This window comes from Morchella importuna (assembly GCF_003444635.1).
Source record: "Morchella importuna strain M04M26 chromosome Unknown Morimp01GS013, whole genome shotgun sequence".
NCBI lineage: Eukaryota > Fungi > Ascomycota > Pezizomycetes > Pezizales > Morchellaceae > Morchella > Morchella importuna.
Window position 1 is genome coordinate 961,395 of NW_025763410.1, and position 17,498 is coordinate 978,892.

The 17,498-nt window shown below is 46.4% G+C and overlaps 6 protein-coding genes across 6 annotated transcripts; 3 read left to right on the forward strand and 3 right to left on the reverse strand.

Moving 5' to 3' along the window:
• Positions 1-456: 456 nt before the first annotated feature.
• Positions 457-3,196, forward strand: LAJ45_05148 (uncharacterized protein; the record flags this gene model as incomplete). Its single annotated transcript, XM_046114720.1, has 4 exons — positions 457-713; positions 782-840; positions 1,097-1,180; positions 1,239-3,196. The coding sequence occupies 4 exons, from the start codon at positions 457-459 to the stop codon at positions 3,194-3,196; spliced, it is 2,358 nt and encodes a 785-aa protein (XP_045972269.1).
• Positions 3,197-4,245: 1,049 nt separating this feature from the next.
• On the forward strand, positions 4,246-4,974 carry LAJ45_05149 (uncharacterized protein; the record flags this gene model as incomplete). The annotated part of the gene is made up of 2 exons (XM_046114721.1): positions 4,246-4,776; positions 4,873-4,974. The coding sequence occupies 2 exons, from the start codon at positions 4,246-4,248 to the stop codon at positions 4,972-4,974; spliced, it is 633 nt and encodes a 210-aa protein (XP_045972270.1).
• Positions 4,975-6,248: 1,274 nt separating this feature from the next.
• On the forward strand, positions 6,249-6,692 carry LAJ45_05150 (uncharacterized protein; the record flags this gene model as incomplete). The annotated part of the gene is made up of 1 exon (XM_046114722.1): positions 6,249-6,692. One exon carries the CDS (start codon positions 6,249-6,251, stop codon positions 6,690-6,692), a length of 444 nt encoding a protein of 147 aa, XP_045972271.1.
• Positions 6,693-8,004: 1,312 nt separating this feature from the next.
• LAJ45_05151 (uncharacterized protein) lies at positions 8,005-9,610 on the reverse strand (the record flags this gene model as incomplete). The annotated part of the gene is made up of 7 exons (XM_046114723.1): positions 8,005-8,044; positions 8,114-9,047; positions 9,098-9,262; positions 9,320-9,358; positions 9,418-9,446; positions 9,509-9,525; positions 9,596-9,610. The coding sequence occupies 7 exons, from the start codon at positions 9,608-9,610 to the stop codon at positions 8,005-8,007; spliced, it is 1,239 nt and encodes a 412-aa protein (XP_045972272.1).
• A 952-nt stretch (positions 9,611-10,562) lies between these two features.
• On the reverse strand, positions 10,563-12,724 carry LAJ45_05152 (uncharacterized protein; the record flags this gene model as incomplete). Its single annotated transcript, XM_046114724.1, has 8 exons — positions 10,563-10,689; positions 10,753-11,019; positions 11,095-11,467; positions 11,524-11,996; positions 12,056-12,097; positions 12,249-12,283; positions 12,424-12,436; positions 12,666-12,724. The coding sequence occupies 8 exons, from the start codon at positions 12,722-12,724 to the stop codon at positions 10,563-10,565; spliced, it is 1,389 nt and encodes a 462-aa protein (XP_045972273.1).
• A 2,843-nt stretch (positions 12,725-15,567) lies between these two features.
• On the reverse strand, positions 15,568-17,070 carry LAJ45_05153 (uncharacterized protein; the record flags this gene model as incomplete). Its single annotated transcript, XM_046114725.1, has 7 exons — positions 15,568-15,603; positions 15,685-15,763; positions 15,862-15,903; positions 15,994-16,031; positions 16,763-16,792; positions 16,874-16,876; positions 17,032-17,070. The coding sequence occupies 7 exons, from the start codon at positions 17,068-17,070 to the stop codon at positions 15,568-15,570; spliced, it is 267 nt and encodes an 88-aa protein (XP_045972274.1).
• Between the last annotated feature and the right edge of the window lie 428 nt (positions 17,071-17,498).

The window sequence follows — 17,498 nt, forward strand, 5'->3', positions numbered from 1 at the left end:
ACATTTCGATGTTATTGGCCCGAGTTTAGCGAGGACACTACGCTAAGGGTGGCAAATAGAAAACGAGCCCCCAGAAACATGGATAAACACCCATGTTGAGTTACTCGGAACAGACTTCTAGCTGTATGTCTTGGGCCGTGTTGGCGGCGCGATTGAACTCTACTCTTAGAGTTGTAACACCAAATCAAGCTTGACTTCTGTCTGCAGCATGCGACATCTTCTGGGGGGACGAGACTAACAATTACTAGGATTATTGTTACCCATTTGATCCCATTTTCGATTGTGGCTGATCTAGCAGAATCAAAAAAAAAGGGGACGACAAATCGCTCTTAGGAAGTCCTAGATACAAATATCACAAACGTTCCCTTCACTATGGATTTGCCAGACTTTTCTTCTCGGCATCCGTCGATTACATTCGTTTTCTATCTTTTTGGGGTGACCTAGCATTAACACGAAATGCTTCTATCCGCTCTTTTAGTGCTAGTAGGCTCTGCCTCAATTGCAGTCGCTCGACCTGGACCCCATAATTCGGATCCGCCCATCCCTACGCCCCACCCGGGTGGGAATGGATTTTCATATGAGGGGTGCTATGCCGAGCCTCGCGGGGTGAATGCGTTGAAAAAGTCTTGGTTCGACGATGGCATGACGGTGGAGAAGTGTTTATCCTTTTGTGAACCAAAGTATGGGCAGTATGCTTGGGTGGAGGATAACAAGTAAGTTTTCGATATATATTCCAAGCAACGGCTAGCTCCACCTTGCAGTTAACTAACAATGGCTATAGTGAATGTTGGTGCGGCGACTCGCTTGATCCAAGGATTACAAAGACGGGGGCACACGAGTGTAATAAACCATGTGGTGGGAATAGTAAACAACAGTGTGGAGGATTGCGCAGGTAGGTATCCGGATCTGTAGCGTTTTCATTAATTCGACATTACTAATTTCATCTACTACCAGAGGTAACCTATACAAACGAACCAGTTCTGGAGGTTCAGGAGCAGAGTGTAGTGCAAAAACATCTACCGTAACCATTCCGAGTAATGATTCTCTCTTATTTACCATCTACTATAATACCAGTACTGACGGTAACTTCAAAAAGCCACCATTGTCCGTGAGGCTACGGTAACCGTTACTCATTCATCCACAATCGCTCGTTCAACTACGGTTACGAAAGCGCGTACTGGTAAGTACCCACGAAGTAAGCAGTGGTATATCAACTTCTTTTTCTTACACTTTGGCAGTTACGGTTCGAGCGCCCGGGGGCGATAGCAAGCCGTCTACTACTACGGTAACAGTACCAACTACAGTCACCGCTCCGAGGGAAGTTACGACGGTTACTATTCCTGGGGCTGGTCAAGTAACCACGGTCACTGTTCCAACTACTGTCCAACTCCCGGCAGATGTTAGCACTGTGACAGTGCCGACTACCCTTACCATCCCTGGCGCTGGTGAGGTGACCACTGTCACTGTCCCTACTACTGTCCAGCTCCCAGCAGAGGTTAGCACTGTGACAGTTCCCACCACCCTTACTATACCTGGAGCAGGGGAGGTCACCACTGTCACAGTTCCTACGACTATCAATGTACCGGGTGATATGACCACTGTAACTGTTCCTACCACCATTACTATACCTGGAGCTGGGGAGGTGACTACCGTCACAGTTCCGACTACTGTCCAGCTCCCAGCGGAGGTTAGCACTGTAACAGTTCCGACAACCCTTACCATTCCTGGGGCTGGAGAGGTCATCACTGTCACAGTTCCTACGACTGTCAACGTACCAGGCGATATGACCACTGTCACAGTCCCCACTACCCACACTATACCCGGGGCAGGAGAGGTTATTACAGTAACTGTCCCGACCACTGTCCAACTCCCAGCGGAAGTTAGCACTATAACAGTTCCAACAACCCTTACCATTCCTGGGGCTGGAGAGGTAACCACCGTGACAGTTCCGACTACCCTTACAATTCCCGGGGCTGGAGAGGTGACTACCGTCACAGTCCCTACCACTGTCAACGTACCTGGAGATATGACGACGATAACAGTTCCTACTACCCTTACTATACCTGGGGCTGGAGAGGTAATCACCGTGACAGTTCCGACTACCCTTACAATTCCCGGGGCTGGAGAGGTGACTACCGTCACAGTCCCTACGACTGTCAACGTACCTGGAGATATGACGACGATAACAGTTCCTACTACCCTTACTATACCTGGGGCTGGAGAGGTCACAACTGTCACTGTTCCTACCACTGTTAATGTGCCCGGGGATATGACAACTGTCACACTCCCGACCACTATTACTATTCCCGGGGCGGGAGAGGTGACTACTGTTACCGTTCCTACCACTGTAAACCTACCAGGAGATATTACTACAGTCACTATCCCGACCACTACTACTCTTCCGGCAATGGATGCTATTACTGTTACTGTTCCTACAACTCTCACAATCCCTGGAGCAGGTGAGGTGACTACAGTAACTGTCCCGACAACTATCCAACTCCCAGCGGAGCTTACCACTGTCACAGCAACCTCCACTTCGACAGTTGACGTGCCCACAACTGTAACTGTTCCTACTACCATCACTCTCCCTGGCGAGAGCATTACCAGTACTGTCACTATCCCCACCACCGTCACTGGAGAACCCACAACGATAACTGTTCCAACCACCGTAAATCTTCCCGGTGAAGTGACCACCGTCACTATCCCAACCACCGTCCAGGTTCCTGGACAATGTGCTCCCACAGTATGCTCAGTCGCAACACCAATCACCAATCCCGATTTCGAATCCGGACTGACAGGATGGAACCCAAGCATCAGCGGCAGTGCACAACTCGACATAATAAATACTTACCCAATCACCAACCAAGGATGGTATGCTCGCGTCAGGATAAGCGCTAGCACGGCAGTTGTGACACTCGCACAGACCGTATCCCTATGCCCCGACACAAACTACCAGTTCTCTATCTCTGTCAGAAGACCCCTAGTATCAAGTACTCAGTGCGGAATTAGCGTGTCTATGGATGGCACGGTCGTGACTACGAGCGCCCCCCTTGGCCTCCAGTCTGGATGGGCTACGCTCACGGGTTCTTATAGATCAACGAAATCTACCGGTACTTTTAGTCTACGTGTTACATGTCCAGGCACAGGAGCGTCCAGGGAGCTTGATATGGACCAAGTGCGCCTTGTTCCTGTGTAGTATCTTTAATGTGAAACAGCTAGCTTGGTGTTTGTGTATTTTTTTTCTTCCCCCTCTTCTTTCTATATTTTTGTACGTCTTGGATTTTATATGGATTTTGTGGGAAGGTTATGTATGTATGTATGTACTTAGTAATGGAAACCATATCAATACACTTTACGTCGGCCGTACAATTGAGTTAAAAAAAAACCTTATTTTGTTGGTATAAGGACCCCCGGCCTAACATCTAAAGAACGTATACATACATATATATATACAAACCCCTACCACCAACCTCAGCCAGACCCCTCCCTCCCTCAAACTGTAGCGATAACACCACTATGATCCTTCCAATGCCGTGAGCCATATATAGTCTAAAAGTTGTAGAAAATATTTAGGGAAACACCCTTCGTTAAATACTTGGGAAGAGTAACGAACATAGATTTTACATGCTAGAAGGTAGTTTCTAGCTAGGTCCCCAGTTAATACAATTAAAACACATGTACAATTAATTAATGAACTATCAACCAACCAAGCAAGCAATACAATTGAAACGCAATTAAGCTAGGGGATTAAGCCACATTCTTTAAATTAAAAGGCCGGCGGCACCTATGCGGTAGCTAGCTAGCTTAATGCGAACGACAGATGCAGTTTATATGTAATTACCACAGACTTCCAGGATTCCCAAATTCTTACGTCCTGTCTGGACATATAATATCCCATATTCGAATCTACCATACTCCAGACTCTAGATCCTGTGATATTACAAAGGGGTACTATACTACCGGATATCGACGTCTTGAGTACTATAGCCATCCCCCCTCATAGCTACATGTACCTCCTAGGCCTCTGGACGGCTCTTTGTCCACATAATACGACGAGCTGTCTGTATCCATGAGCGCAGAAGTTGGTGTAAGTAACCAATAAAATCCAAGCCTATGCACGTGCGCACGGCGATAGGGAATTCGAATCCTGGCCCTTAATTCCTTGTACTTCATCAGAGCAGAATAACCTTCCAGACAGCCGTCAAGCAAGCTTCGCATCAGCCCCACATAAGAACAGCACTGAGTATGGAGGGGGTGTGGGATCTTTGCACCGGGGAGTACACCTTCCCCACATTTTTCGAAGAACGAATTCTGCTCTCTGTCCCCGCCTTTAGAGAAGGCGACCGCTATAACCCCACCTTCGTCAACAACCACAAGCGACAATGGAAGGGAATATGCGCCATAGCCACGGGAGTGATACTCTCCTCCATGGAGGAGCACTTGTTCTTACGCTATGGGAAATATGAGGACCCGGCGCTTCTATGGCAGGCGCTTCTTGATGGGCACCAAGCCAGCCTTTACAGTAGTGACAAATATCTTTACTCGGAGCTGGTTGAGAACACTAGGTTACTTGAGGGGGAGCCTGTGGTTAGCTATATCAATAGAGTCAACCACTTGCTTGAACAACTGCATAGGAAGGCGTCAGCGGCGGAGGGTCTATCGCTTATGCTAGCGGGGCTAATTCTCTATGATATTTGGCAGGTGACCAAAGATAATATAAAGGCCTATGAGTCTCCCAGTATCGACTCGGTAACCCCTGAGCTGGAAGAATTTCAAGTGAGTATAAAAGTATCCCTTAGGGCTGGGAGTAATTTTTTCCCTCTCAATCGGTATGATGTGATTCATTCTGATCAAAACTGGGAATAATCTTAGCACAATTACCAAAGGTTCATGATCAACGAGCGACAGGCCAGAATCTCAGATAACGCTCCCAGGGGAAGTAGGAGGAACCGGCACAGAGATAGACGCCAGTAGTTCTCCGCTATCTTGTATTGGTTAAAGGGTAGAGTAGTCATTTATAATCTTAAGAATCCAAAGCCATAAAAGCTAATTGGAAGGGGGTGACTCTAGATCTATGGACCAACAGTTAACTAGTTTAAACTATCTCATGCAAGTATTAAATAAAGACGAACATCTGCATTTGAATTTCTGCCTGGATAATTACTTACCGGTACGAACTTGCCGCTAAAACGTTCTGGACAAGTGTTTCTTCCCAAGAGTCAAGATCCTAGATGAACCCATCGTGATAAACGGTGGAATGAAAAGTGCAGAACTGTCCGAAGGAGTGAAAAATCATAGTACGAGAGTGACACGCCTTTGATTTTGGTACAGATAATAGCATTGGATCAAGTAAATAGCGGACACAAAATATGCGAAGACGGGGAGATAGAAGAAGGCAATTGAAGGAGAACCAAGCAGCAGTGACGTGCTTTATAGGCGCGCGCCCGTTTATGACTACATGTACGTGCGGCCTATAGTAGTGGGCATCCTTACATATGTGTTTTTAAAGAACTTGAGTACTTGGCTTTCGAACCCCAATTAACCAAGCCCTTCCATCCACAGCTTCGGACAACCCACGTAAGACCTTCCAGCCCCATCCACCAGTCCTGACCCCATGCATGGCACTCCATCATCCATAGCTCCCTACATCTCCTCCACTCATATCCGGCACCAGCTATCATTGGTCCCACCCCCCCCCCCCCCGGCCATCCCACTCGCATATACCAAGCCCCGAGTGATACTCCATGACTGCCCAGTCAAGCACCCGTAGCCACCCACCCACGCTCCACGCCCCCCAGCCAAGTCCCGCTGTTTCACCTCCTGTCCAACGCACCCCACCCCCAACCCTACACCTATTAACAACCAACCAAGTAAATGACAGCTAGCATCTTCTGAGAGACGAAAGAAACGCTGGGACCACACAGACCGTGCAGCCAGCTACCGTACCGCCACCTACGACTCCACTCTACATATATTGCGTCCGTCCGTTCCTGAACATCTCGCCTCTTTTTTTTCCCCGTGCTGTGCCTGATCGAACGTTCCGTCGCTTAAGCTTAAAGCCCATCCATCATCCATCATCCATCCCATCCATCCGACGTCCATCCGCCCACCTCCTCTCCGCTGATTAACTGCGCCTACACCGAACCTCACTCCAAACCTCCCCCCCCCCCCAAAAAAAAAGGCTACAAAGCAAGAAAGAAAAACAAGAAATACCCACGCAAACAAACCCCCCCGAAAGCACCACCACCATGGCCGACGACCTCCTCTTCCAACTCTTCCACTTCGCCCACTCCGCCAGCAGCTACACCTCCACCCTCACCACAAACCTCTACGACCTCCTCTCCCCCCTGCGCGAATACGCGCACTCGCAGCCCGACCTCATGAACATCGCGCTGCTCCTCCTCATCGTCTACCTCTCACTCAGCATCCTCGGCATGGCCTCGCGGTGGATCTACGGCGTGCTCGTCACCACGATCCGGCTGCTGTTCATCATGTTCGTCGTCGTGGCGTCCATGTGGCTGTGGCAGCGCGGCGGCGCCGCGAAGGGCGATCTGGAGCGCCTGGCGGAGCTAGTAGGCAAGGCGCTCGGCGCGGGCGGGAAGGAGTGGGCGGCGTCGTCGTCGTCATCGGCCGCGGGCGGGAGGGACTGGACGGCGGGCGCGGCGGGGAGGAGGTTTAATGATGAGTTTTAGAGCCGATGGGATGGGATGTGATATGATGACTTTATGGACAGGCCTGAGGAATGGGGGATTCTGGTGATATCGGGCTTCTTTTTTCTTTTTTTTGTGTGTCTTGTCTTGCGGCTCTGTTTCTATGTGCACGTGCCTCCACGAATTCTCTTTTGCTTCTGTCGGTTAACTGTTCTTTGTATGCAAGTCATGATTTTTGATGATTAAAAAACGTTTCCCCGTTCAATCATGAGTAACTACATCTTGGGATGATGATGAGTTGGAACATCCATTCAACGATAGACGCATCACTTCAATTGTACTTTGTAGCACATAGGTGCATGTAACCAATATTGGCAACTTGTAGATTACATACTGTATTTGTCCAAATTGTGACTTTGGTGCCGAAGAAACAGCGGAAAAACATGGGACGAGATAAGTTTCTAGATTAGTAGAAGTGGACGTTTCAAATCCCCCATGATAATAGTAGCTAGCGATAATTTATGTATGACGCACCCTGCGTGCCCTGAATGATGTAACCTTGGTGGCCTTAAAAGGCTTCTGCGCTTCCTATGACGCCAGTTCCGATCATCCTATACTCGCATATCAAGTATGTATTTGCGCAACCAGCAAAACACACACAGAATCCAGAGAGCTTTCCCATCTCCCCTGGAATTATGTGTCTTCTATCTAGACACCTGAAAGACTCTACAGGCCACTTTTAGGCCATAGACGCCTTCCCGGGCCATTCGAACACCCCCCTCACTCGAACAGTTGATGCTTATTGGTGGAGAAGCCCAATTCAAGAGGTACAGAAACCGGTTACAGCGCAGATATTTTCTTTTTTAAGTTAACTGTTCGAGTGAGGGGGGTGTTCGAGTGGCCCGGGAAGGCGTCTATCTACAAAGAACAAGCCCTGAAGGTGAAATGTGTCTAAAAGGGTCCTTTTATGGCACCTTTACCAGTATCTCAATTGGGCCAAGAATTTGAAGCATGGACCTCCTTTATCAAAATTATACTATACTTGGTCGTTGATATTTTGGTTTAGGTGTGGGGCTTTTTATGAGTTGTTGAAAACCTCGATTTTTGGTGTGTTTTGCTGGTTGGGCAAATACATAATTGACGTGCGAGTATAGCACTCTATTCAATCAGGGCAGGACACGAAACATCACTCGCAGTGATTAGCTAATCCGCAAGCAAACCGAGCAATGTGTGTGATTCTGAAATTCTTTTTTATTATTTTTTTACTCCATGGAATCATAGCAATCAAACAAGGCCCTCAAGATTTTTTTTTTTATCTAGTGAAGGGCAACCCGCGTGCGCCGCAAAACAAAATTTACAACTTCTCACCAATCTCGATCTTCTTCTTTCCGTACCTATTTGATTCACAAAATTAATTAATCTCGCCAAACCAAACCCACGCACACTAGGTAGGAAAAACATACTTCTTGAGCCTGATAGCCTGGACAGCAATGAAACCAGCAGAGTCTGAAGGCGCAAAGTCGCCAATCTCATCCATGGAGCTCTCGGACATGTCGTAGAGCTTCTCTGTGTCTGAGCTCCTTCCAAGGACAATGAAGGATCCCTTGTAAACCCTGCACCTGACGGTTCCGTTGACGGTCTTCTGGGACGCGGCAATTGAGCCCTCCAAGAACTCACGCTCGGGAGAGAAGTAGAGGCCGTTGTAGAGAAGCTTGGAGTAGTTGTAGGTAACGAACTGATCCCTCAAGGCGCGGACCTCACGGTCGAGAACGAGTCCCTCAAGGTCAATGTGAGCAGACCTCAAGATGGTCAGACCAGGGGTCTCGTAGCATCCACGGGACTTCAATCCAATGAATCTGTTCTCGACGATATCGATACGTCCAACACCATGGGCCCTCGCAATGGCGTTCGCGGCGAGGAAGAGCTCCAGAGGCTCGGTGTAGGTCTTAGAATCGGTGACAAGCTTGACGGGAAGACCCTTCTCGAAGTGAAGGGTAAAGTCCTGCGGCTGCTCGGGGGCGTCGAGGGGGTCGATGGTGAGCTTCCACATGTCCTTCAATGGGGTCATGTTGGGGTCCTCGAGAATTCCGGCCTCAAAAGAGCAGTGGGCAAGGTTCTCGTCCATGGACCATGGCTTAGCCTTGGTTTGTGAGACGGGGATGCCGCACTTGTCGGCATACTCAAGGAGATCGTTGCGTCCAGCGAAACGTTCGTAGAAGACAGGAAGACGCCATGGCGCAATGACCTTGATATCAGGCTTGAGGGCGTAGAAGGCAAGCTCAAAACGAACTTGATCATTACCCTTTCCGGTGCAACCGTGAGAAACGTAGGCGCAACCCTCCTTCTCAGCAACAGAGATCTGGGCACGAGCAATAACAGGGCGAGCGAGAGATGTACCTAGGTTGCTGTTAGATTACAAAGTTGGTAGGTATGTAGGGATGACTCACCGAGGAGGTAAACATTCTCGTAGATGGCATTGCACTGAATAGCGGGGAAGCAGAACTCCTCGACAAACTCCTTGCGGATATCCTCAACGTAGACCTTTAAAGCACCGATCTTCAGGGCCTTTGCCTTAGCAGCCTCGAAGTCTTCCTCTTGACCAACGTCGGCCACTTTTGGCCTATTAGCGATTGTGCTAATTGGCAGAGAGAATGACGGAAAGAACTTACTGAAGCAGATGACCTCATACCCCTCCTCCAACAACCAAGCTGTACGCAGCGTAGGTTAGTATCAAAGTCCAATGCGCGTTGGCGGCGGATAGGCATACCAAGGATACAAGAAGTATCCAAACCTCCACTACAATCATAGTAAGTATGGCTCTTCTAGCCTCAACTGTAGAGAGAATAGATGTGACTCACGAGTAAGCAAGACAGACCTATTTATTCATCCACCGTTAATCCAGATTCGCTCAACTAGAGATTGGATTTAAAGCGTTGATTTCTTACCTTTCCCTTAGACATTGCGATTATACTAATTTAGCTTAGAAGGGGGAATTCAATTGTAGGAGATGAACAGATGGCAGGATGAGATGATGAAATGGGGAAGAGGAGGAAAAGTGACAGAAAAATTCTCGTTATAACTGTTTTTTTTTTAATAAGGAAGATGGCTGTTGCTGCACACTTCCCCTCCCCCGCGTCCGTTTCCGGCCTAGTCAAGGTGGGGCAATCGGTGCCGACCACTTGCGCGCAAACATTCATTTTTATCAACAGATGCCCCATGGCTTGGCCGCAACACCCGAAAAACTTTTCTTCGTTATCAGGCCCTAACATGCAGGGGCCCCTAAATTTACTCTATCACTGTTGCTACATGTAGCAATACAGCAAAAGCAACTAGTTACCTGGAGTCATTTACGCTACCAATATTGACCACGACGGCCACAGGAAATTCTGCCACTGTAGGTTATTGGTTCGATCGAGGTTTCTTTGCAAAAGCTGTATAAATCTTGTTGGCATTTATACAGTAATTACTCGCCTAGGCAAGAAGGCAAGCCATTCAACTCACGACCACCTTTTGACAATAAATGAGCGTTCAGCCCCACCAATTCTTAAGTTGTGCGAGCGATTCACGAGTTTTTGCGGCGCTTCTATACGGATCAAAAACACATTATGGCTTGGCTTTCATAATTAACGCAAAGCTTTCATCATCGAGCGATTAAATATATAATCCGTTTCAAAACAATCGCTGAGGAGACCAGCAGTTGAAAAAAAAAGGGTTAAAGCGGTTTATCTCCAAGAATTAGAGAGCTCCAGGGGCATAAGTTAAATAAATACTTCTTGCAGGGCACGCACCGGCACCACATCAAAATGCTGAACAAGAAAGAAAATAAAGAGGAAAAACACCAGTAGACACTGACACCTTTGCCATTGCCATCAAGACTTTTTGATGCTTTAGTCATCACCATCAACAACCAGTTTATTCCTCCTCAGCAGGCATCTCCTCCTCATAGTGTTCGCCCTCGTCGTCAGAGATGGACGCATCCTGGTATTGCTGGTACTCGGAGACCAAATCGTTCATGTTGGACTCAGCCTCAGTGAATTCCCTGTTTTTCGCCATTAGTTCCTGACTAGGGTATAAAAGTCCAGTATTCTTGTCAGGTACTCACATCTCGTCCATACCCTCACCAGTGTACCAATGCAAGAACGCCTTACGCCTAAACATGACGGTGAACTGGTCACCCACACGCTTGAAGAGTTCCTGGATGGAAGTAGAGTTTCCGACGAAAGTTGCAGACATCTTGAGTCCTCGAGGGGGAATGGAGCAGAGGGCAGTTTGGACGTTGTTTGGAATCCATTCAACGAAGTAAGATGAGTTCTTGTTCTGAACGTTGCGCATCTGATCTTCGACCTCTTTCATTGACACTTTACCACGGCTATAAAGGCTAGTTAGCAGCAACCCCAGATGTTTCGGTACAAAAACGAAGATGCATGGTGAAATTTTGACTTACAAGATGGCAGAGCAGGTCAGGTAACGTCCGTTGCGGAAGTCAGAGGCTGCCATCATATTCTTCGGGTCGTACATCTGTTGGGTGAGCTCTGGAACGCTGACAGCTCTGAAAGAGTTTGCTCCGCGGGATGTGAGAGGTGCAAATCCGACCATGAAGAAGTGTAGACGTGGGAACGGGACCATATTAACAGCCAACTTCCGCAAGTCGGAGTTCAACTGGCCAGGGAAACGAAGGGATGTAGAAACACCTGACATAACAGCGGAGACCAAGTGGTTCAAATCTCCGTAAGATGGAGTAGCAAGCTTCAGAGTACGCATGCAAATATCATAAAGAGCCTCGTTATCGATACAGAAGGTCTCATCGGAGTTCTCAACTGTATCTAGGTTAGGGACATGACTCCATATCGGGATTGTTAATTGTTAGCCTTACCAAGTTGGTGAACAGACAAGGTGGCATTGTAAGGCTCAACAACAGTGTCTGAAACTTTGGGCGAAGGAACGACTGAGAATGTAGCCATCATTCTATCCGGAAATTCTTCACGGATCTTGGAGATCAACAATGTTCCCATACCGGCACCGGTACCACCACCAAGGGAGTGGGTAATCTGGAAACCCTGCAGGCAGTCACATCCCTCTGCCTCACGACGAACAACATCCAAGACTTGGTCAACGAGCTCAGCTCCCTCGGTGTAGTGCCCCTTGGCCCAGTTGTTACCGGCACCAGACTGCCCGAAAACAAAGTTGTCGGGACGGAAGAGCTGTCCAAAAGGACCAGCACGGACAGCGTCCATGGTACCAGGTTCCAAGTCAACTAGGACGGCGCGGGGGACATATTTGTTTTCTGAGGCCTCATTGAAGTAGACACTCATACGCTCGAGCTGGAGATCGGAAGTCCCGGAATAACTATATGATCTGGTTAGATGCATGATTATCAATTGTTATAGTGTCTTAATAGAACTTACACTCCAGCGCCATCAAGACCGTGTTCTCCTGAGATAGTTTGCCTGATACCGGAGTATGATGTTAGAATCCCATATATCTAACAAATTATGAGACACCTCCCCCCCCCCCCTTCCCCTCCTCCACCTATCTCCGCTTGATTCGTATTATAAGGGGCGTACCAAAAAGCAGCACCAATCTGGTTACCACACTGACCGGTCTGGAGGTGAACGATTTCGCGCATTATGAATCTGTAAAATGCTTGTCAGTTATCGAAATTTATTTCGTTATCCAGATAGCGGATAGCTATCGGCTAGGATGCTTGGAGAACGCGTTCCCCGCCAAATACGCAGGGGCAGCAAAGCAAAACACCAGTTTGATGAATACTCACAATTAGGTAGAAACTGAGGGATGAAAAAGTGCCGGGAAAACGACCGCGAAATAAAAATGAATAATTGATGGAATGTGGGATGAAGAAGGAGTTGAAGAAGGGAAGAAGAGAAGGGAGGAAAGAAGGAAGAAAAGAAGGAAAGGGGGTTTATTCTAAGGCCAGACCCACGCTGCCAACACAACAAGCTATTGCCAATCAGGAAAGGTTGCCCAGCGGAGCATCAAGGGAGGTCAGGGCTCCACGCAGAGCACAGGGCGCTCGTAGGTTGTTCCTTCCAGAATCGAAGCGAACGACGGAGCATCTGGAGGCTGAATACATTTACAGCTTCGTGGAGTTATGGGTGCCCAGCTTAACACAAGCCACATATATTTGAAGAGGATAGCTCTCTATCATACTTAATTGGACGTCCCTACCAACTTGTTTACAGGTGCTAATGTATTTAACGCTGAAAGAAAAGCGCTTGTCACCGAAGGCTAATAAAACCCACGTGTTTGTAGATTCGCATGAATTGAACTGGGGTTATAAACGGTTCTTTTTATTCGCTAAGGTACCGCTGTAGATGTTTGTATCTTACTCGGTAATATTACTAATTTCTTATGTAATTACTCAAGTGTTTCTACCGTGGCTAGGGCAAGGGTTATAAGGATATGCAACGCTAGCCACTTCCAGATTCATTTAGTCTGTCAGTCCGATCTCGTGTAAATGTGAATATATCACGTGCCCTATTATAAAAGGTGCATGATAGAGACCCTATGTTTCCGAGAAATGTACCAACTTGTCTTTAAGCTTTCTGCCCTTTTTTTTTTTTTTCATCTACGCCATACGACTATCATACAGTACCGTATACAAAGTCTTATTGGTAGCTATAGCATAGGACCGCTTGAAGCACTAGTCATATACGTACTTCACCATGAATATCGATTCCTAATGCAGAACTTTATCCCAGCCTTATATATACAGGCGCGGTCGACATATATAACTTCATTTTCAAACACTTCTCTTGATGTATAAATAGATGCAGTAAGGCTTGAGTATCAGTCTCGTAGTGCAGCTGCGTGTGGTAGGCCAGACACGCGCAAAGATTCACATCTTATAATTAATTTCCCCACTTATAATTAATCTTTCAACATATATAGTCATACTCAACGCCAAACCCCCTAACCCCTACCCAAACTCTCTCCGAGTCTAATTATAACTTACATCACCCCTATACACCACCTCTAGGCCCTGACGTTGGTTACTTTGTAATCATACACATATACACCTACCCAACTTCGTCGCATCTCGTTGATATATATATATAATCATGCACATTTCATATTACCCCTCTCAACCCAAGGTGCACCCTTTCGAGATGTAATTGTGCTGAGCGCATTTATGCTCGAAGAGTCCGCACTTTCTCTGCGGAATTAAGGATGGAGGGCGAGACATGATGCATAACCGTTCGTTACCTCCAGGCTATAGAGACTTTATAGTTAATTCAAGAGAGAAGACATAAACCTTCCGCTGAAAGAGCACTCAACAGTGAACCCCTCGCCACAAAACCAACGAAACCAGGCTTCAGTGGTATATAGGGATAGATAGAGTAACGTACGTACAGATTCTTTCGATCATTAAACCCACCTTAGTCTCACCAGAAACTGTATTGTGATCGGTCGAAGACCCCATCGGAATTTGAGAACGTAGTTGTACAATTGTATTACACTCGAAAATCCGGTTTGAATGTATGTACATGTACTTATTAGCCGATTTTCTAGGAGTCGTTCCTGACGTCGGTTCTTCTAACCACCTGTATAAGATAAAAAGAAAATGATTGTAAATACCAAGGGGAGGTCAGCAGCTTCCTAGCCTTCAGGCTCCATAGACGCAATGAGTTATAAATAAATACATAAATTAGGGTGGTTCGTACTTGATCGAGTGATATTTGGTGATTGCAATATTTGATCAGCCCCAACTACGTTGGCACCATAATGGATAAGAAGAGATAGCTGATAATTATCTAAATTAAAACATAAAGTCCTAATACCCGCTCCCGTAAATGGATATGGTAGTAGAGCTAGTGGACGGGTACTTTTTGTTAAAACGGATCATATGCACGTGATAGTTAAAAACACCATGTGTATCGTGAACCTAGCACCAAAATAAGTCTAATAAATCATGTCGATCGACCGAGACAATGGCAGTGAACCACAAATCGCCACAAGTACTGAAACCAGAGGGGTGATAATTTTTGATCTGGATCTAGCTATAATATATTAACTATTATTTTACCTATATCTCTTTAGGTTTATCGGACACTGACAAAGGAATAACCCTGCATGCAGAAATACAGCCTTCAAATTGAATTAACCCTCACCAACCAATCTCTGGGCCCATAAGTCGGCCTGTCACGAGGATAGTTGTCAGCTTCTCATATGATCAACTTCATCTCATGCTAAATTCTTACTCATTATGCCATCGCCACATGATTTAGTTACGAGGCGAAACATATCGCGTACACGTATGATATCGTAGTCACAGAGTGTGTGCTGAACTACTACGGGAACCATTTCCTGGCCAACGAATACCAGAGGCTAGTTTTACTATTCTGATGTATTTCTCATGAGAATACCCACTAGCCTTCGAGTTCTGGGAGGTATATTCTATGATGAATTACCTTGTCGGCACACGATTTATAATTAGCGGAAAGCCAGATATATATGAAGCCAGAGTATTTCTTTTCTGATCTGGTGCTCTATAGCTAAAGCTGAATTAAAAGCTAATGCAGATTTTGTAGAGGACGAAAATTTTTAGAAGGCCAAAAGATAAAGGCTTCATAAGACAAATGTGATATCTCATGTCTCTAATAATAGCCAACCGCTATCAATGTCCCGTAATAAACCCTTTTCGAATCATTTGCTTATACTTAGCACCATAAATAGATGTGATGTACTGAAATCTCTCGAGAATGATCTTTTAAGTAATGTTATCGGCGTAGTCCACCTCATCAGGCAAAGCCTAGAGCCTAAAGATGATTCACTTTTGTTAATCACCCACGCAACCGGAAATGATCTACTCCTATTGACTTGGCAGCGGCGGGCAAAGAAATTTACCTCCTCACATGTCCATCTCTAGCAAGCTGCTTCATATTCTATTGCACCCGACTCACAGTTGATGATAACACGGTAATGTAATTTCAGCCTAATAGTCGGGGTGTCTACTCAGATTACGGACGAACGCCGATGACAGTTGAAAACATCTCCAGAGATATAAAATAAGTACCCTGAAGATTATAGATCCAGCGTTATTGGCATATCTAGATCGCGGCATGCAGCCATCAGGGTGTTCAACACAGGAAAACCTACATAGCTACGCCGCGCATGGTAAATTGGTGGCGGTTAGCTAGTGCAATTAAAGGGAGATTATGATAAGAATTCGAACAGAGTATGGAGATCAAACCGATGATTCAAGAAGTCAACAAATATGTAATTGATCGTGAGCCTATTATTCTAGAAATCCCCGGTGAGTCTAGTACTGATCTTCACATATTAAGCGGGGCCGCGGGGTAAAAGTGATATCTGCAGAACGAACCATCCTGCACGCCGAATAAGACCGATACTTGGCAGTTTCTAAAGATTTTGATTTCGGGTTAAGAACCGTGCCACCGGGAAGGATTAGTTTCCAAAATTTCTGAGTCTTAGGGTTTTATACAAATCCTCTCGGTGGCTACTCCCATATATACAAGTACTTACGTACAAATTATTAATTGCGTATTTTCTTCTGCGTGCACGCGTATTCTGTAGTAGACTGGGTATAGAAATTCACGCAATACTTAAACTTCCATGGCTTGCCCCTCATCTCCACTCTAATCCCCGTAACCCCTTTCCCAATTCACTGTACTGCATGGTATCTCATCTGCAAGATACGCGATCAAAGCTGATGTTCCGAGGCCTAATTTGATATTTTCGTAAAACTCCTGAGGGGGGCCAGTTCTTGAATACACCCATTTGGCGAACAGGGATTAAGGCCAATAAGAATCAAGATATCTTAGTCAAACTCGAAGTTTTACTGGTTGCTGGCTGGTTGCTACATACAAATTCGCCAAATGGGTGTATTCGCCAAATACCTGTGATCATCGGCTTCCACGGGCCAAGCTCATCAACATCAATACTAATTCCTGTACCGAAGTACCAGTCCGCTCAACACAGCCGGAAAATTAGATATATATGCTAGTAACGGTTCAGAGTATGTACTAGTTGAACAAATAGTTCAACGGGAGTCCGCATAAGAACAGAGATGCAAGAGTGACTTGATGTTCACATAAAACACCCGGTATCGATAGTAAAATGCCCGTCCGGACCGCAAGTAAATACCTATGTGATTTAGGGGACTAATTAGAGAAGTTAGCCAATGGATCGTCACCCACTTATGCATCAATCAACGGTTGAAGCCGGGGAAATGGTTATCATACCCCCTAGCCAGGCTATGCAACCTAACTATGCAGCAGCACCGGCATGCCGAAGAATGTAGTTGTGAACAGAACGGTTTGCTCCTTATTATTTAACCGTAGGTATGTACATAGAGCAATCGTTATGACACTCAAGCCTGGACTGCTAATCTATGTGTTACCACATAATTTTGCCTGGCGAAGCAGAAGGCGTTAGCCATCCTAGTTGGGAGGAGGGGGCAGTCCGCCCGCGAGCCGAAAGGAACCCATGTTGCAGGTTTATGCAGAGATTGTGCAGGTTAAGGTGCCCGGAACTGATAAGCTATGTAGTGGATAGGATAAGTACGAGCAAAATAGTGCTAAATCAGGGCGGAGAATATCGGGCATTGGAATATCTTGATACGTAAGGAAGGTAAAGAGCTGCAAAATTGAGGTCGAATCCGTACGTTCACTGCCAATCGGGGATTTCTTCCCTTTGGGGAGCACATACTGTTGATAACAGAAGTACATACATCAAGTTGACTTACTTGATGTTAGGAATACTGACATGATCAAATACTGGTATCGGTTTATGTACACGTCGTGTAACAAACAATTGCAAATTAACAGGTGAGATATGCAAGTCACGTGATTGTTATCGTACACAGCT